Source organism: Felis catus, chromosome B3 (genome assembly GCF_018350175.1).
Source record: "Felis catus isolate Fca126 chromosome B3, F.catus_Fca126_mat1.0, whole genome shotgun sequence".
NCBI classification, from domain to species: domain Eukaryota; kingdom Metazoa; phylum Chordata; class Mammalia; order Carnivora; family Felidae; genus Felis; species Felis catus.
Window position 1 is genome coordinate 125,120,630 of NC_058373.1, and position 21,550 is coordinate 125,142,179.

Consider the following 21,550-nt stretch of genomic DNA (forward strand, 5'->3'; position numbering starts at 1 on the left):
GATCAAACAGCATTAGAACACCAGTGGAAAATGACTGTAACTAGGTTGGGTAGACAACAGATTGCAAAGGCAGTGATTATTAAGGAAACGAAAACAATAATTAGGAGAAAGTTTGGATCTATAGAAGATAAAAATTTAGAGAAAGGGCATCTTTGGCACATTTCTATATATATTAGATACATGAACCATGGAAAAGGGCACGAGAATACATGATTCCAGTGGAATAACTCTCATATCAAATTACAGTCTCTCATTGTTTTACTAGAAGTAAAAAGACTTTTTCCACATAGGGACGGAGTGAGAGAGGGAAAAACTGTAACCCTAAATGGGAAGCATGAAAGAAACTCCAACAAAAGACATAGAAATGATAGTTTTAGTGGTAAATATAACAGATGTCTTAATATATAATACTCAATGCGTCATATTTTATTTTTCAACAGTAAAAAGCAACACTGTTTCAAATGTAAATTTTCAAATAACAAAAGTTAAATAATTACATTATTTTTCAGTTGTACTATCTGTGCCAAGTATACTTTCAGGGAGTCCTAATAGTAGAGATACATGTATTATAATCATTTTCCAAGAAAGTTTAGCAACTTTAACGAAGGATGCCTGCTTGGTCACAATTGATGGTTCAATACTGACGACTAGTGGTCAAAAACATGCAGTAATTTCCTATTTTTGAGTATCCTCCTAAGACTTTTATCATCTACATTTGAAACATTTAGTGTAAATTATGTGAAAACCCTATATTGAAAGAACTTTCAAAAGTTCTGAAAATTAAAAAGAAAAATAATGTATCTCTTTTCTGTCCATTATTTGTTATGTTCCCAAATCAAAGCCAATCAGCCTCTGGTACTGACCCCAAATGGGAACAACTCCATGAAGAATCAGTTCATTCGTATCCACACAGCCAAATCAACACTGTTTCAGAAATCTGTAACTAATATTTTAAAGTCTTAATTTCAGAATTCATGTATCTGAGCAGTTCTAGTCTAATTTTTTTTTCTAATTTTGTCGGTTTTACATTAAGAAACCAGTAACCTAGCTGTCCTAAGTCCTCAACACAATTTGAAAAACAGTAAACCACCATATCAACATACTCTAAAAAGTGAGAATTTAATTGTGATGGTCTGAATTCTTGAAGAATGTTTGTGAGATTCCAGTTAAATCACTTAGACTATTATATATTCAACTTCAAAGAAGTTAAAATCTGTTAGCATTTACTTTGTTCTCTGCAGAAATAAGAGCAGTGAGAAAATACAATGTAGACAAACCTGAAAGGAAAAAAAAAAGTTTTTTTAACCAAGTGTGCTACATATAGCTAAACGGTCACTCCTGTGTGAAAACAACGGTCATCCCTTCAACAAGTACTCACGGAATGACTGCTGTGGGAAACACACAGCACTACATGCCCCGGAAAACAGGCGTGATGGACAAAGTTCCTGCTAACAGAGTTCCCGTTTTAGTGGGGGAGACATACCATAATATAAGTAAACAAATATACAACTACAGGCGGTTTTTAAGTGCTATGAAAAGCTCAAGTAATTTGATAAAAAAGAAAAAAACTGGGGCAGAAAAGAGCTTTTTTAGAAAAGAGAGGGAAGGAGGGAACAGAGCCTCCTGAAGAGGAGACAACGATGAAACCTCAAGGATGAGAAGAGAGATGTTTGCTGAGGGTCAGAAGAAAAATGTTCTGATAAGACACTGAGAGGACATCACTATGCTTAGAGCACAGATTTCTTAGAATAATTTGTAGTTATAGATGTAACGTTTAAAATTTGAGAATAACCATTTAAAAAATAGAAATATAATCTACAGCTTTAGAGCCAGAAGTATTAGAATGAATATACATTTCAATCCAGTACCAAACAAAAAAGAAGGGAGAGGGAAAGGAAAGGAAAGGAAAGGAAAGGAAAGGAAAGGAAAGGAAAGGAAAGGAAAGGAAAGGAAAGGAAAGAAATATGTTTAAAAAAACATAAAATGATTTTAAAAAATTTCCAAATGCATCAATTAATCATAAGTGTAAAATGACTAATCCAGCCATCAAAAACAAAAACAAAAAAAGAACAGCATATCAAAACATATGGTAATTTCTTGAATCTTCAGTATTAATTTGAAAACCAGATCAACTAATGTTTCTAACTTGCAAGTCTAAAAAATGAAACAATTATCCTAAAAAATTAAATAAAAAGTTTGAAAAAAGTAATAGAGTTAAAACAGAAGTGATGGAGTAATAAAGCTAGTCAAAATGAAAACTAATAATCATAATATCTAGCAAGACTAATAATGAAAAAGGAAAAAGGAATAACTAAATAACACTAAAGAAAAGACTAACAGCTTCAGAGAAAGATTTAAAAATAATAAATCAGAGCTATGATTGCTTTTTTTTTTTTTAAGTTTATTTATTGAGAGAGAGAGAAAGAGAGTCCATGTGGGAGCTGGGGAGGGGCAGAGTGAGAGTGAGAGTGAGAGTGAGAGTGAGAGTGAGAGTGAGAGAGAATCTCCAGCAGGCTCCACAGTCAGTATACAGCCCAACTCAGTGCTCAAACTCATGACCTGAGCCAAAACGAAGGGTTAGACACTTAACCGACTGAGCCACCCAGGTGCCCCCTATGATTGCTTTTTAAAATTAATTTCAAAATACAGACAAAATGGATAACATATAAAATCATGAATTACCAAACTGACTTAACAAGTAAAAAGGCTATATAAACCAAGAAAGAAAGAAAGAAAGAAAGAAAGAAAGAAAGAAAGAAAGAAAGAAAGAAAGAAAGAAAGAAAGAAAGAAAAAGGAAGAAAGGGAAAGGAAGAAATAGAAAGAAAGGAAGAAATTGAAAACCTCAGGCAACCAAAAAAATAACAGGTATAAATGGTTTTATGGGTGAGTTTCAACAAACATTCAAGAAATAGACAATCTCTCTCTTAAACAGAGCCAGGAAATAGAAAAAGAAGGAATCTACCAAATTCATTTTATGAGGTTAATGTAACCTTGCTTCCAAATCCAAGAAGACAAGTACAAAGAAAATTATAAGCCCTCAATCATAAACATAAAGATAAAAATCCTAAGAAAATGCTAGCAAATTAACTCAGCAATGTATAAGAATCAACACATTTTGACCAAATAAACAAGTGCTAGGAGGGGTCAAAATTCATTGGTAACATTCACATTTCAATATCAAAAGAGAAATACAGCAAGCAGCAAGAGTATTTAATAAATTCCACAACACATTATGATTTTTAAGAAACAAACAAAAAACTTCTTGAAAACCTATGAATAGAAGGCAATGTTCTTAATCTGATAAAGGACAGCACTGAAAAAAAAAAAAAAAGAACAGAAGCAAACAATATGAAACACTTTAACACTTTGGAAGCATTCCTATAAAAATAGGAACAAAGCAAAAATTCTTGCTATCTTTGTTTCTATTCAATATTGCACTTGAGTTTCTAGCCAGTGCAATAAAGCAATGACAAAAAAAAAATGAATAATAAAGTTAGAGACTAAACTGCCTTTCATTTTATATATGATTATCTACACAAAATATAGTACATGATAGTAATACATGAAGGTTGCTAACAAATCAGAAAATAAGATCATTAAGCAAAAGCATTACATACAAAAGCCACATATAAAACCAACTGTACTCCTATATATTCTAAATAACCAATCAGAGATGCAATAAAAGAAAATATTCCATTCACAATAGAAAGGAAAACCCTAAGATACCTGGGAATAACTCTAACAAAAATGTATAAGACCTTTCTATAAAATTATAAAACATTACTGAAGAACATTAGAAAATACCTCTCCAAATTAATCTATATATTCAGTGCAATTACAATCAAAATGCCAGCAGTATTTTTCATGGAACATGACAAGAGATTTTCATTATCATTTACCAAGATATAATGAAAGCTATAATAATGAAGACAAAATGCTATCAGTTCGGGGATAGACAAACAGATCAATACAAAAGTATATAGAACCAGACAGACACCATGGGGAACTAGATATATAACAGAAGTAGCATTTAAATCAGAGGGGAAAGAACAAATTATTCAAAAATGATGTTGAGGTAACTCATTAGTCACATAAAAAACAACACAGATTCCTTCCTCCTGTCATTAAAAAAGTAAAATTCCTGAGGGAAAACACAAGCAATCCAGTATTTCCAAATGAGCAGTGATAAGCAAGCTATCTGTACGGGCACAAATGCAAACTGCCGACAAATATGTGAAAAGATGTTCAAGTTCACTAATAGGGAAATGCAAATAAACATAAAAATGAGTTAACGCTTTATACCCAGGAGCCTGGCAAATATTAAAGAGAATGGAGAGAAAAGGGCCATTCTCAACCATTTCATGAACAGAAATGTAAAAGGTTGGAACCTTCTGAAAAAATAATCTTATAACCTCTATTATGATAAAAATCCAACCGTGGTAATAAAAGATTAAGTTTGAACCACATCAGCTAGTTCAAGGAATTTCCAGGAAGTATTGGTGGGAGGAAAAAGCAAAATGCAGAATGTACATATATATAATGTGATCTCATTTTATCAAGATAAAATATACAAAAAATCCTATACATGCAAAGGTGTAATATGGTCCACAGATGTCTGTCTAGGACAATTAAGAGCAATATTAGGGAAAATATAAAGGGATCTCTTCCACATGTTTACACTGGTTCCTTTTTCTTAGTGAGTAGGATTAATGGTTGATAACGAGAGAACACATAAGAGATAGGGGAATGAGCCAAACAAATAAATAAAGCTACATTAAAAAGAATGCATGAGGGGCGCCTGGGTGGCGCATTCGGTTAAGCGTCCGACTTCAGCCAGGTCACGATCTCGCGGTCCGGGAGTTCAAGCCCCGCGTCAGGCTCTGGGCTGATGGCTCAGAGCCTGGAGCCTGTTTCCGATTCTGTGTCTCCCTCTCTCTCTGCCCCTCCCCCGTTCATGCTCTGTCTCTCTCTGTCCCAAAAATAAATAAACGTTGAAAAAAAAAATTAAAAAAAAGAAAAAAAAAAAGAATGCATGAGCATTTATGATATGATCACATCAGTTATACATTTATTAAATGTGGTTACTTTCCATATTTAATAACATTTTTATACAAAATACTAATAAAATATTTAATAAATATGTTAATAAATGTTTAATATTTAATAAAAATAGTAATAGAAATAGTAATTAGTAATGACCTGAGACAAAAAAACCTCACGTGAAATATATCACTAGAAGCTGAATAGTGAGGAGAAAAAAGCCATGTCTGTAAAAGGAGAAAAATAGTTGATGGGATCTGGGTTTATTGAATAAAAACCATGGCTTAAAATAAGGCTCAGATTTATCCCACACAAACAGCTCCACTCCATAAAGAATACACACTAGAGCAAGAATTTTTGAATTTCCCCCAGCTACACACATTTTCCTACAGAATAGCACACGTGTAGTTGTGCTTTTGTGATACTCAGTGCTCTCAGGCCCTTGGCAGTCTGAAGGCCCCAAATGTCACCCTTACTGTGTTATTCTCTGCTTACCACATTCCCCCCCCCCCCCCCCCCCACACCGGTCACCTGGGCCTGAAAAGGACTGCATTCTAGAACTCATGTCCCAGGGACTGGGAAAATACAGTACATCATCTGAGCTTTCCACGGAACTTGTATTTTACATTCCTGTTTGCTTGTAAATTCTACTGGTCTTTCTCAAAGCCCAAGAAGGCTACTGGGATGGTCAAAGTCAGGATGATTTAACCAACATTTATATAAAAGGCATCTAATAACATTAATGGGGTAAGGGAAGTGTGTACTAAGAAATAAACATGTGAAAATGTGGGGGCACAGACTATGGCAACATGAGAGGATAAAGTGCCATGCAAAAGTTATGCAATTCAGCCCTAGAAAGATAAGTGAAGGGGAGTTCAAAATCAACCAGCCTTAGAAAGGCCCGTGTGGCTCCAAACCAGAGTAGGGGAGCCTTGAAAGGAAAGGGTTAATGAGGGGCACGTTAGAACATTTGCCTGACTAGGTTCTCCTCTGAATTGACACAGAAGTCTCAAGGGAGATGCTAAAGCTATTAAAAGGACATTAAGAAAACATTCTTGGCTTCCTTAGAAGCCTCTCCCTTAATGAGTCCAAACTAAATACATTTATAAACTGTACCCAAGGCTTTTCTTAGGTGAAGTATCCATATTACTCAGCATCTCTGGAGCCACAATGACATTTCTGAGAAGGAACAAACAGCTATTTCTTCATTAGTTTTTCACAATTGGTATGAATGCCAAAAGATGAAGAAAAATATTGAAAAAAAATCTATCAATCACTTTAATTTTTCTGTACATGACTTTAATGTTACTGATGAGGCTCACATAATCTGGTTTCCCATAGACAGACAGACTGAAAACCCACTGAGCTGGACTCCCATCTTACACTAACAATTCCCCACTAATCTTCACCATCTTCAATTAAGATTCCATCCTTTACCTTCCCCCACAGGCTTCTCCACAAAGCACCTTTAAACCTTGAGGCACCTGATTCCCCCAAGATCATCAGCAAGCATGGAATATTACTGGTGGGGTAAGTGGGAGAGCTAGCACTTTAATATTCTACGAAATGATCTGAGAAGCATTTACAAATATGCACCCAGCATTTGTCTCATGTATTTTGTTTTAAGTAATTCAAATGAAGATGGAGAAATAACAATCAATTTACAAGAAACAGCTAGGAAAAAAAAAAAAAAAAACAAGTCAGGAATTCCCAAGATGCCATAGCCAAGAGTTAGAAATTTTATCTAGGATCTTATGTTATTTTGGGGCCTGCAAAAAAGAAAAAGCTTTGACTTGAGCTTACTTCTAAAGACCTCATTTGTGACCCTAACACTCACCATGCCAACCCCACTCCACTATATTTAACTAATCAAAGTTAGCTTACTAAGAGTTTGTAATATGATAAACATTAAACAAATATTTTATTGTTTGCATACTGGTTTGACAAGGAAAGACCAAGGGTTATAGGCTGAACAATATTTGAATTTGATTAATAAAAGTTCGGAGTACTAGAATAACCATTCAAAATTTTAAAAAGATATACAAAAAGAATATTTACTGCACAATATGAAATATTCACCTCTCTAAAAAGGCCTCTACTGAGATCCCAAAACAACATAGTTTAAAATATGAAGTCTGAAGGCCAGTGAAGGTCCTTACCAAGTTAAGAAAAACTGACATTCATGTGACATCAGTAGCACATGAGTAGCTGACACTTAATAAAGGGAGTAGATTCCAGAGTGTCCACAGCTCACATGCTTAGACCAGGAGGGGGAAAACACACATACACATTAAAAAGTGAACAATTCCTTCTTAAGACCTCTAAACAAGAAGAGGAGAGTGCCGTTCTCAATCTACTTCCAATGATTAATACTGTGTTTTTCATTAAATGGGAATAAAGTTCTAAGGACCTCATTAGATCACTAAAAAGAAGCAGGTTTTAACCAAAACTACATATTGCCTCACTGTAATATGACATTATACCTAGAAATCTCTGACATCCTGGAATTTTTAATGAATACTCCTAATCTCTTAACAATTTTTAAATGTCATAATATTCACCAAGATTGAATTATACATTTAAAGGAGGCAGAAGAGCACAGTGGCTAAAATCAGGCCTCCTTACTCACCTATACTTTCATTTTCTCACCACAGCCAGAAACAAAATATATCAATTACTATGATCGTACAGTACAGGTATTTGCAAAAGTGTTTTTTAATATTGAACAAAAAGCAAAGTGTTTCCTCTCCTTAAACATGACCTTTCCAGAACAGCCTAAGCCACTTAACTTGGGAGTAGGAAAACGTATCAGCCTAAATTAATCCTTTCCAGCTTCCACTGCACTGTTTAATCCAAAACCACCTTTTAAAAGCATATAGGTCACCACTTAAAGTGACAAAATATGAAATTAAACATTTCTCATCAATAGTGATCCTCTATTGTATTGTCAGAGATGGAATTCCAAATCACAACTCAAGCTTTTAGTCAAATTGACAATTACAATGCAAATATTCAGGCTCTGGTTTCTCAAGAATAGGGGTGGGAAGCAATCTTCCTCTCCTTCTTTCTTTGTAATTTTGTGCATTCTGCAAAGAAAGAGGAAAATAAGTACAGAAAATTTCTCTAATTTTCTCTTGTAAAAAAGAACAATTGTCTCTTCAGTACTATTCTTAAGCTCACCAGATGCAATTTGCTTTGAGAACAAATGTATAAAAATCAAGGTTTTAAAAAAAAGGCTACCCACATGCTGTATCTAATTATTCAACAAAGTATCCTCTTCAAAGTAATTACCAACTAACAAGGGTATGCCTCCTTTTGTGAAACGGAGAAAAACGGAACTTTAGAAAACAAAAGTAGATTTTTCTGTCAGCTTACATTATAATTTAAGGTTGCACTTTTTGCTCCTAATTTTCAATTGGCAGTGTCTCCTAATACTTAGGAAAAAATTTTAATCCATCAATTTATAAGGGTTAGTGATGTTCATGCACACGTAAGTGCATTTGTAGAACACCATTTTTAGAGAAAACCATTTTGTAAAGAAGAAAGAAATCATTTTTTTAATTTTTAAGTTTTCTTGTTTTAATTTTTTATACTTTATGTATAGATCTAAGACACATTTAAAGGGAATTTCAACAAATTAATTTTCTACAATGATAGTAATAAAACATCACTAATGTAATATAGTGAGAATTCACAAATCTACACCAACATTAAGAGAAAAAGCAAAGCCCTTCCACACAGTAGGAATCCAATTCACACATGTAGAAAAAATGATGCAATGTGCAAGAAAAAAAAAAATCACCATTTAGCATCACTTAGGAGTTTTAACTGTTTCAAGAGAGAATATTAATAAATGTTAACATCTGTGGGTAAAAATATGATAAGATATAAGCTATTTCCAAGTTTCTAAGAATCTCCCCATAAAATAAATAATTAAAAAGGCCTAACAGTAAAATTTACAGTGAAGAAACCTGGCAGATAACACCTCAACCAAATGTTCCATTTTTACTGGTAAAGGGACAAATGGACATTACATGCCTCCTAGTAAGATATCCTGGGAAAAGTGAAATACCAATTCTCTGGATTTCCTGCCAATAGTACATAACCTGAATTTAGTCATAAGGCAACATCAAAAAACCAAAAAGAAAGGCATTCTACAAAATAACTGGCCAGTACTCTGCAAAGTTGTCATGGTCATGACAAAAAAGAAAAATTGAAAACACTGTTCCAGATCAAAGGAGACTAAAGAGACATGATGGTCACATGCCATATGTGACCCTGTATTGTACCCTGGACCAGAAAAGGATGTTAGTAGCAAAATTTGAATAAAAACTATAGGTTATTTAAAAAAAAAAACAACTATAGATTATATCATAGTATTGATACAAAATTAATTTCCTGTGATTATGGAAGAGAATGTACACACCTTATTATTTAGCTATGTAAGTATTTACATTGTGTCTGCAACCAGCTCAAAAAAATCGTATCTAATAAAAATAATTATTTTACATCATTATGATTATTATAACATACATACATATATAATGATAAAACAAGTAAAATGTGAATTTATTCAGGTAAAACGTGAATATTGGGAGAATCTAGGTAACGAGTATACAGAAGTCCTTTGTTGTAATTTTTTCAATGCCCTCATAAGTCTGAAATTTCAAAAGATACCTGAAAGGTAAGTGATCTCAATTTTGAAATGGTTTGACCATAGTCCAGTCTAGGGGTTGGCAAACTTTTATAAATGGACCAGACAGTCAATACTTCAGGCTTTGTGGGTCAGATAGTTTCTTTTACAACTCTTCAATGCTGCCACGGTGTTTTAAAATAAAAACAAAGAACAAAATAAACACCACCTTCCACAAATAGTAAGAATGGAACAGCTTGTTCCAATAAAACTTTATTTACAAAAATACGCAGTGGGCCACATTTGACCCATTGGCCATAGTTTGCTGACCCCTGGTCTAGTTCATGCCAAGGAAAATTTACCAGAATAATAATACGTTCAGTTAACATTTTGAATACATGCCAGACACTACATTAGGTAAAAACCTGATTAGGTAAAAATTATTATTATTTCCACTTTCCACAAAGAAAATGAGCCCAGACAAACTAAGGAACTTGCTCAAGGTCACAAAGCTAGCAAGCAGCAGACTTTGGGTTTGAACCAGGTAGGGCTGTCTTCTTCACACTGAACTATGCAAACTATATGCTATATTTCTCATATGGAATGAAATATACTGCCACATGCAACAACCAAGGAACTCTAATCATTTTAACAGCAGATAAGTAATTATCAAACCTAAGATTTACTCTCTGAGAAGGTATTTTTTTTTACAAACCTCCTGTAGCTGCAAAGAAATAAGTCCCAGTTGATCCTGCCGTCTTTCCACCAGCTCCCTTTCTGTGCGCATCTCTCTCTCTATTTCCTGAAGCCGTCGTTCCACCCGATCTGAAACCTTAACATCAACAGACAGAAACAGTGACATGATAGAGCTAGTAGGCAATAAAAGACAACGTTGGAGAGATATTTCATGCCGCATACACTACTGCCTATATAGCATTTAAGAATAGCTTGTTTATAGTGCTTTTTAACGATGCTTATTATAAAGCAGATCACAAAAAAACTGACTGAAAGTTACAGAAGAAAACAATCATTAGTCTCCAAATAATCCAGACCTGGAACCCAATGAAGGACTTAAATCTTTCAAAGTATAATATAATAATCAGAAGATCACAGTTAAAATAGACTAGAAAAGAGTGCCCTCTGGTGAATTAGAAGGAAAATGCCAAATTTGCCAACAACTGCCTTTTTTACTCTATTAATGATAAACTGATCTATTTAGTTCTTTTTCATTTTAATTATCTATAAACATAACCTGTCTAAAAAGGTTTTGATGTCTATGAGCAGCAAATAATTAAAAGCGTTTTTCATGAGCTTGTCAATCTTTTCTACTGTGATCTACTGAAAATAAACCAGCTGTAAAAGATCAAAAACTAAAGTCAAACAGAAAAATGTTTAATTGGGACCCTCTAAAATAAACATGAAAAAATTTCTTTCTCTGATGCAAGATTTTCCTTGCTAAAAGTTGTACAAATTCAAACACATTTCATGTGTATCATTATACAGACCCCTAAATAAAATTTACCTATTTGACAATGTATATTTGGTGACGCAGGATACAAGGGATAGAAAACATCTGGATTCATTTAAGAGAAGCAATAAATACAGCCTCATTATAAGAAATCTTTTGCAAACAATTCTATATAGCCAGGAGGGTCTTGGTCACAAGGAATCTTACTGGGACAATGGAAATGTTGTAAACTGGATTATGGTGATGGTTGCACAACTCAGTACATTTACTAAAAATCACTGAACTGTACACATAAAGCAGATTAATTTTATGATAAATTATAGCTCAAATCAAGTTGGTTTTTAAAAAGACATTGGTCAATATAAGTTTAATCTGTCAATAAACACTGAACAAAAATATCCTACCAAAAAATTTAGCAGTTACTATTTACTAAGAATGATCATTCTTGGGTTTCCAATTTCTACTGCTTAAAAACAACTAAGATATTTACCATGATATTCACAGTGCTTTACTAAAAACTCAAAACATCCTTTAGCATTAAGTTTTTCATTTATCCTAGTAATCAACCTTGTCCCATTTAACAATTTACTACTGTATCTGAAATAAATGCAGTACCTACTGTAGCAGAAAACAATATTGGATAAATACTAAAAAAACAAAAGGTTAATTCATGCAATTTTTACAAAATTGAAATACCTTTATATTCACTATGAATGTAAAAAGTAACAAATAGCAACATTCATCAGAAAATAAATAATACAGAACCATCTCACACTTATTAGGATGGCTATCCAAAAAAACAGAACAACAAAATTAAAACAAACAAACAAACAAACAAAAAAAACAGAAAATAACAGGTGTTGGAGAGAAACTGGAACCCTGGTACACTGTTAGTGGGAGTATAAAATTGTACAGATCCTATGGAAAACAGTAAGTTGCTTCCTTAAAAAATAAAAATAGAGTTACCAGCAGTTCTATTTCTAGACATACACTCAAAAGAATTGAAAGCAGGGTCTTAAAGAGTTATTTGTAGACCCATGTTCATAAGCAGCATTATTCACAATAGCCAAAAGATGGAAGCAACCCAAGTGTCCCCTGACAGATAAATAGATCGACCAAATGTGATTTACACAATACAATGGAATATTATTAAGTCTTAAAAAGCAATAAAATTCTTACACATGCTACAACGTGGATAAACCTTGGAGACATTATGATAAGTGAAATAAGCCAGTCACAAATAGATAAATACTGTATCACTCCACTTATATGAGGTACCTGGAGTAGTGAAATTCATACAGACAGAAAGTAGAAAGGTGATGTCCAGGGACTAGAAAACAGGAATTTGGGGGGTTGTCACTTAATGGGTATAGTTTGTTTTACAAGATAAAAAGAGTTCTAAAACAATGAATGTAGAGGGAGCCAAGATGGACGAACAGCATGGAAGTTATTGTGTCTCGCATCCATGAAATACACTCAGACCAACACTAAACCATCCTGCACACCTAGAAAAGTGATCTGAGGATTAACACAACAATATGCACAACCTGAACCACAGAAGTCAGAAGGTACGCAGTGAGGAGAAGTGAACTTGAGGACAGAGAAGCCGCAGAGGGCAGAGAGGTGCTTTTGAGTGTGGAGAGAGAACAGAGACGGTGGGGAGAATACAGGAAAAACACCCCCCACAAAAGCAGCTGGAGAGAAAGTGGAAAATTGGAAACAGCCACAGGGACTGAACTAAAAAGGGAGAAAAGAGAAAGGAGAGGGTTTAAATTCCATTAAGACTATAAACAGGGGGACCACAGATCGTCTGCAACTCCACAGCTCAATACATGGCAGTGCTCTGGTTAACAGCAAATCCCCAGGAGAAGAGTGGGGTCCAGGAGGTTCTTGAGCCACACGGGGAGAAGCAGTTCCACTGCTGGAAGGACATTTGCTAGAGGCTGGGAGGCAACCTGGGCCGAGCAGACCCCAGAGAACGGCAACATCGCTGATCCTGTAACAAGGTCATTAAGGGTGAACACTAGTGCCAAATATGTGTTGTGATTTTCCATAATCCCTGAAATGCTGCTGCTACACTATCTAACGAACTTTTTCCGGGGCGGGCGGGCACCTGGCCACAGTCTATGGGCTTCGTCAGCAGCACAGTAATGCAAATTTTCCTGGGTGCAGCCAGCATTCAGCCATTGCTTGGTGAGACCCTCCACAGAGGGGCAGAATGGGTCAAAGCTGCAGTCCCTCAGAAGTAAGGGGCCAGGGAAAATGGCCATATCTGAGACAAAACTCGGGAAAGAGGTATAACCTGGGGCTCAGTCATGGACAGTGTAAAAGCAGGGAGTGGATGAAAGCTGAAAACAAAGGACGGGTGAGAGATTGCTGATCAAGGAGAAGACAGTTCCAATACTAGAGACTGGGTAGCTGGGTGATGCCATTTTCACCACTCCCACACATGCACATATGCACCTACAAGTGCCACAACAATCCACCCCAGTAGGCTAGCAGCACCATCTACTGGAGGACTGAGCTGTTAAACTCAGCCCCGCCCAAATGGGCCAACCTCGCTCTTCAAGAACAGAAATCTCACCGCCTGCTTAGTTTATGGACTATAAAGCGCTTCATAGTCTGACATCCAGGGTAAAACAAAGTAATTTCAGTCATATTTCAGTATGTTAGCAGGTCCATCTATTCACTTTTTTTTTCATTTCTTTTCTCTTTCTTGAATACAGAAAGAGAAAGAATTCACTTTGATTTTCCATTTTTACTAAAAATATTTTTCTTTAATTTTGTTACTATATTTTTTACTTTTGTGTAAACTTGTCCAAATTCTAGTTTACATCCATCATTTCATTTTAGTCTACTTCAGCGTATTCATTTTTTCAAATTTTCAAATGATTTCTTTTTTTCTTCTTTCCCCTTTTTTCTCTAATCTATCAAGCCACTTTCAACACCCAGACCAAAACACACCTAGGATCTAGCATCATTTATTCAATTCTTTTTGTGTGTTTTTAATTTTTTAATTTTAATATTGTTTTAATTTTAATTTTTTTACTTTAATTTTTTCTACCTCATTAATTCCTTTTCTCCCTTCAAAATGACGAAACGAAGGAATTCACGCCAAAAGAAACAGCAGGACAAAATGACAGCCAGGGACTTAACCAATGCAGATACAAGCAAGATGTCTGAACCAGAGTTTAGAATCACGATAATAAGAATAGTAGCTGGAGTCGAAAACAGATTAGAATCCCTTTCTGCAGAGATAAAAGAAGTAAAAACTGGTCACGATGAAGTAAAAAATGCTATAACTGAGCTGCAATCACGGATGGATGCAGCAGCAGCAAGGATGGATGAGGCAGAACAGAGAATCAGTGATATAGAGGACAAACTTATGGAGAATAATGAAGCAGAAAAAAAGGGAGATAAAGGCAAAAGAGCACAATTTAAAAATTAGAGAAATCAGTGACTCATTAAAAAGGAACAACATCAGAATCATAGGGGGGAAGAGAGAGAAATAGGGGTAGAAGGGTTATGTAAGCAAATCATGGCAGAAAACTTTCCTAACCTGCAGAAAAACACAGACATCAAAATCCAGGAAGCACAGAGGACCCCCATTAGATTCAACAAAAACCAACCTTCAACAAGTCATATCATAATCAAATTCACAAAATACTCAGGCAAGGAGAGAATCATGAAAGCAGCAAGGGAAAAAAAGTCCTTAACCTACAAGGGAAGACAGATCATGTTTGTAGCAGACCTATCCACAAAAACATGGCAGGCCAGAAAGGAGTGGCAGGATATATTCAATGTACTGAATGAGAAAAATATGCAGCCAAGAATTCTCTATCCAGCAAGGCTGTCAACCAAAATAGAAGGAAAGATAAAAAGTTTCCCAGACAAACAAAAATTAAAGGAGTTTGTGACCACTAAACCAGCCCTGCAAGAAATTCTAAGGGGGACTTTCTGAGGGGAGAAAAGATGAAAAAATAAATAAATAAATATTAATAAATAAATACATACATACATACCAAAATCAACAAAGACTAGAAAGGACCAGAGAACACCACCAGAAACTCCAACTCTACAAGCATCATAATGGCAATAAATTCATATCTTTCCGTACTCACTCTAAACATCAATGGACTCAATGCTCCAATCGAAAGACACAGGGTAACAGAATATTTAAGAAAACAAGAGCCATCTATATGCTGTTTACAAGAGACCCACTTTAGACATACAGACACCTTCAGATTGAAAGTAAGGGGATGGAGAACCATCTATCATACTAATGGTCAACAAAAGAAAGCCGGAGTAGCCATACTTATATCAGACAATCTAGACTTTAAAATAAAGACTGTAACAAGAGATGCAGAAGGGCATTATATCATAATCAAGGGGTCTATCCACCAAGGAGACCTAACAATTGTAAGCATTTATGCACCAGATGTGCAAGCACCCAAATATATAACTCAATTAATCACAAACATAAAGAAACTCATTGAAAGCAATAGCATAATAGAAGCAGACTTCAACACCCCGCTCACAGCAATGAACATATCATCTAGTCAAAAAATCAACATGGAAACAATGGCTTTGAATGACACACTGGACCAGATGGACTTAACAGATATATTCAGAACATTTCATCCTAAAGCAGCAGAATATGCATTCTTCTCCAGTGCACATGGAACGTTCTCCAGAATAGACCACATACTGAGACACAAATCAGCCCTCAAGAAGTACAGAAAGATCGAGATCATGCCATCCATATTTTCAGACCACAATGCTATGAAACTCAAAATCAACCACAAGAAAAAATTGGAAAGGTAACATATCAGAGTTGATATGAATCAATTAAATTTATTACTAAGATCTGAAAAAGCCCTAAATCTGTTGTTATAAAAACAGCAAAATAATAAAATACAAATTAGAATGTCTTTTAATGTTAGCATTTAATGAAAGAAGGTAAAAGAAGCAAAAGCATTCTGTTTATGGGATTGTATTCTGGCTTTTCAGTATGTTGATTCCTCATATCCTGAACAATATCTGCTGGTTTAAAATCCATTTCAGTAAATACTTGTTATATATTCTGCTGCTGTAATCTATGCAATAACCATGTCATCCTAAATGCGGTGTCGACAGATTTCTCAAAGTTCAATTAATGACCAACTCTTGCAGAAACAGCTGGATCCACGTGTACATTTTTAATTTAAACAGTTACTGCCCTATAGAAAACTAAAATAAAATAGACTTTTACTCCATGAATAATCAAACTTAATAAATACACATATCACACTCAAATGGGTAGAATGGAGACAACTAATAAGCTGAAATTTCCCTGTGGTATGAGGCCTGTGCAATATTGATTATTACCAAAATTAAGTCTTAACAGAAAATATTTTTCATAATATTATGTTATAATCAATAACTATTCCCCTCCAATGGGAAGTATGAAAGAAAGAAACTAAACCAACGAAATTCTATGAGTCACAAAGGATTAACAAATCAGATCTTGGCATGTGTGTGATAGGAACCAATACTTTTTGCTTCTCAAAGAAAATTGTGTCCTGTAAACTTTTAAGATATATTTTAGTTACTGAGAAAATGCACGATAAGCAACTGTAACCTTAGAACAATGCACAATAAATGTGATTAACAATGGTTACCAACAGAACTGAAATTGGTGGGAGATAAGGGCAGGCATTCATTTTTCTTTCTATATTTGTACAGTATTTTAAAGTTTTCCACAGTGAACATGTCTCACTTTGGTAATTGTATTTTGAACTTAAATCTGGATGGGAAACAGCTGCAGATGTTGTGAAGTTTAACATTCAAATAACAAAACTGCATCTTCTCTGACAGCATGCTATCATGAATTCACAAATACAACACAATATGTCAAACAGTTATGAAGTGTAAATGTTGACTTCAATTGGAATAAGTGAGTCACAAAAATCTATATTAAGCCTTGTACAAATTAGAAGCAAACATCATGTGGCCTTCAGAAGACCTTCTAAAATTCAACATTATTGTTAAGTTTTGCATTAGGAAATTGTTTCTCAATCAGGACTACATACACCCACATGATGTATGAGATGCCCTCACTTAGGTGACACCCTTACTTTGAAAGGAAATTACAGAAAACACAAAACAAGCTGTAGCAACACAACTTGATGGGACGAACTGGCAGATGAACAATTCAACCAGCGCACAATTAAGTGTGTATAATTTTCCAGGTTTAGACAATATAACAGGATATGCCCTGATGAGCTGGGCACACTGGACAGCTGGGTAAAGTGGCGAATTATACACACCAATTACACCAATGAGCTGAGCGTTAGTGAAGTGTGACATCCAATTGTGCAATCATAGGTCTATCTGATGTGTAGTAAATCTTGATACATGGTAATAATGGTATGAAAGAAGTTGGACTTTTTTTAAATTCAACTGTTAACTTTTAGCTCAGTAATTACACGTCAGATCCCCATTAATGCCCTTGACCATGTAGAGACTTCTTACTAGTTTTATTTACTATATGAAAGAAATAGAAATAAAGTGATAACTCTTCATTATGGATTCTTTGTCAGTAGTGAAAGGTGAACCATTAACAAATGTGATGTGCACTATGCAAATCAGTACTTTCAAACTCCAAACTCAAACTATCCCAAATAAAACAATGTCCACAGCTTATTCAGAACTAAAAAATCTCAGCAGAACACTGAGGATTTCTGAGTTTGGAGCAAAGTCTTTGTTATAAGCATGCTCACAAGTTGTGCACCTATGTACCAAGAAAAAGGAGCTTCATACTACAGCTGCAAAATAACAAGTCCTGGCAAAAATAGCATTAGAAATATCAAGTATAGTAAAAGAATCTGATACATATGAAAACATTCAGAGAGTTTCATTTCCAAAAATGACAGATCAGATAATTTACACCAAACATTCCACTAAAAGAAACTGAAAAACTAGAAATATTTTAAACAAAAATCAGTTTTAAGGCACTAGAAAGCTAAAAAAGAAGACATAGGAGACCAACATGAAAGAGAAGAAAGAAAGTAAGAGAGATTAGTCCATCTTTTTTCCCTGAAATATCAGCCTGCTTCAGAAAAAGCAGTTGTGACACTGAGAAGCTAAATAGAGTTTTTAACCAATGTGTGGAGTTATGGGGGAAAAACTGGAGTTGGGTACCTTTCTAAGGAAGGAGATCCCTAGTTAAACTTCCCCCACTCCACATCCAGCCTTTAGGCTACAATGCTGAAGAGCTATCCACTAGCAATAAGGTGAACCAGAAACAGCTGAACCCCAGCACTGAAGTTTAACATTGAAACAGCTCAGCAAAAATAACAAGGAAATCCATGATTGCTATAGCTCTTAAGCTATAACAAAAAGTAATTATGTCCTCTCATACACAATAATTATCAAATTATTCATTCTTAAAGAAGAATGAAATGTATTTTCTGTCAAACAAAAGTAACTGATTAAAAATAAACAGTACACAAAAACAATTGTGATCGAAATCAAAGAAAAATGAGAAAGAATAGAAAAAAACAGACCATTAGAAGATCTAGACAATGGATGGGGCACCTGGGTGGCTCAGTCAGTTGAGCCTCTGACTTCAGCTCAGGTCATGATCTCATAGCTTGTGAGTTCAAGCCCCACATTGGGCTCTGTGCTGACAGCTTGGAGACTGGAGACAGCTTCAAATTCTGTGTCTCCCTCTCTCTTTCTGCCCTTCCCTGCTTGTGCTGTCTCTGCCTCTCCCTCTCTCTCAAAAATAAATAAACATTAACAAAATTAAAAAAAAAAAAAAAGATCTTAACAATGGAGTTATGAAAGACAGATACATAGATTAAGGATTTTGGCAAAGAACTACAAAATTAAAAATGATGAAATGAAAATTCTAAGTGAAACATGATAAGCAGTGGGTGGATTAATAGAGTTGGTTAAGCTGAAGAGAAAGTAATTACATGAAAGTTCAGAAGAAAATATTCAAAATAAAGAATGAAAAAAATGAATAAAAATTTATAAAAATGAACCTAAGAAACAAAGGGAATAGGTACAAATCAAAAGAACACAACTAAGCTCACTATAGTAAAATTGCAGAAAACCAAAGAGTAAGAGGAAAAACTCAAAATCAAATTGGAGAAAAATGTATATGACTATCAAAAAAGCACCAACAAGGGGCGCCTGGGTAGCTCAATGGGTTAAGTGTCCGACTTCGGCTCAGGTCATGATCTCACGGTTTGTGAGTTCAAGCCCCGTATCGGGCTCTGTGCTGACAGCTCAGAGCCTAGAGCCTGCTTTGGGTTCTGTGTCTCCTCTCTCTGCCCCTCCCCAACTTGTGCTCTATGTCTCTGAAAAAATAAATAAATGTAAAAAAAAAAAAAAAAAATTAAAATTAAAAAAAAAAAGCACCAAGACTCACAGCTGACTTGTCAACAGCAACAATGGAACTGAGAAATGATAAAATATCTTCAAAATACAGACAAGGGAAAAAAGAAAAAGGACTATTTCAAATTTTATATCCAGTGAAAATCTCTTTCAACAAAGAAAGTAAAGACATTTCAGACAAATACAGAGAGGGTCTGTCACCAAAGAACCCATTCCAAATGAAATTCTAAATTGGATTTTTTCAAGTATATATTCACTGTAAAGGAAATTTCAAATTATGTTCTTAGGGCAGAAAAGGAATCTCAAAATGCAAAAAGGAATGAGAAAGAAATGAAGACTGCTAAAGAGTAAATATTACTGTATAAAACATTAACAGTAATGTCTTATGTGGATCAATTATATAAAGAATGAAAATTACTGACAATAAGAACATGAAAGTGGAAACACAAGTTAAAGGAGTTAGGGTATTCTTAGATCCTTGTATTTTCTGGAAAAAGCTTGAAGTGCTAGTTTATATTAAGATTTGATAAATTAAGAGTGCATGTTTTAATACCTATATTAACCATGAAAATATAACAAAAGAAGGTACAATAGCCAAGATAATAAATATGGAAAAAATTTTTAAATGAAAACTTGGGGTGCCTGGCACAGTTAAATGTTTGACTTCAGCTCAGGTTATGATCTCACAGTTCATGGGTCCAAGCTCTGCACTGGCAGTGTGAAGCCTGCTTGGGATTCTCTCTCTCTCCCTTTATCTCTGCTCTTCCCTAACTCATGCTTTCTCTCTCTCAAAATAAATAAACTTTAAAAAAAAATTTTTTTAAAGAAAACTAATAAATCCAAAGGACACAAGAAAAAAATGTAAAAAAAAGAAAAATACAGGTGAAACCAACTGAAAGGAAACATAATATGGTAGATTTATATAAATTAAATGAATATTTACATAAATGTAATAGGGTAAATCCTCCAAATAAAGACAAAGATTAATTTTTTTTGATATTAAGTGACACTCTATAGTGTCATAAAAATGTCAAAGTCAAAAAGCAAATCTTAAAAATTATGTATAAGACATAAGACCTCTAGATGAAACACTATAAAATAGCAATGGAAGGATTTGCTATGTTCATGAACTGGAAAACTCACATTGTAAACGTTTCAATGCTAAGTTGACCTATAGACACAATGAAATCTAATCAAGATCCCAGGTTTTTAAAATTTCACATGCTGATTCTAAAATGTATGCAGAAATGCAGAGTAAAAATTACACAAGATAAACTTGAAGAAGAAAGTAAAAAGGTTAGCTCTAAGAGAGAGGAGTCAACATGGCAGAGAAGTAGGGGGACCCAAATTTCCCTCATCCATCAGCACAGCAGTATTGAGGCCAGAAGACTTGGAATTCCAGGAATCCTGGTTACAGAGTGACAGAAACATCTCCAGGGGCCCACGTGACAACTTGTCAGGTCAAAGGTGTGTGACTTCGAATTGGGAAAGATAAAATAGGTGGGGAGACAAGGAGGGGAGGGATCCATTTCTGTGGAGACAAAAGGAAGAGAAAGAGAGGCTGTGGAAGTGTAGGATTGTATTTGGACAAGAGAAAAACCATGGACCGGGGAACAGAAAAAAACAGAGAAAGAACCAATTTCTAACATGATCCAGGGTTGTGAGTCTTCCTCAACTGGCAGATTGGAGCCTGCCACCCTTTATGTGTGTCTAGGGGGAAGGCGGAGCCAGCCCCTGGCTGGGTAGTGAGCTCAGAGGCCAAGTATGAGAGAGCAGTTCCTTCCCTTGAATGCTGTAGGAAGAAGGTATATAGCCATTCCAAGGACAAAAGACCCGGCAGGCACCTGCCAGCCAGAGGCCCTTTGTTGGCTGGCTGGGGAGAATGACACTACCCTGGAACCAGGGCAGAGCAGGATCCTTTAAGACATGGGGGTTTGAATCCCAGCAGAGCGCTGGGAGGTGCGGGAGACAGTGGAGCAGGACAAACCGGGTTCACGCCCATGCAACACTGTGAGGACACCCT

The 21,550-nt window shown here is 35.1% G+C and overlaps 1 protein-coding gene across 16 annotated transcripts in view; it reads right to left on the reverse strand.

Annotated features, from left to right (window-relative positions):
* Positions 1-21,550, reverse strand: part of CEP128 (centrosomal protein 128) — a 401,019-nt gene that overhangs the window by 330,063 nt on the left and 49,406 nt on the right. For 15 of the 16 annotated variants that reach the window (XM_045060322.1, XM_019833420.3, XM_019833423.3 and 12 more), the window contains one exon: positions 10,390-10,506. In XM_045060322.1, the coding sequence (XP_044916257.1) occupies positions 10,390-10,506 (117 nt within the window). Of the gene's footprint in view, positions 1-8,042; positions 8,128-10,389; positions 10,507-21,550 lie in introns of those variants that run through there. The other variant, XM_045060329.1, reaches the window with a different exon arrangement.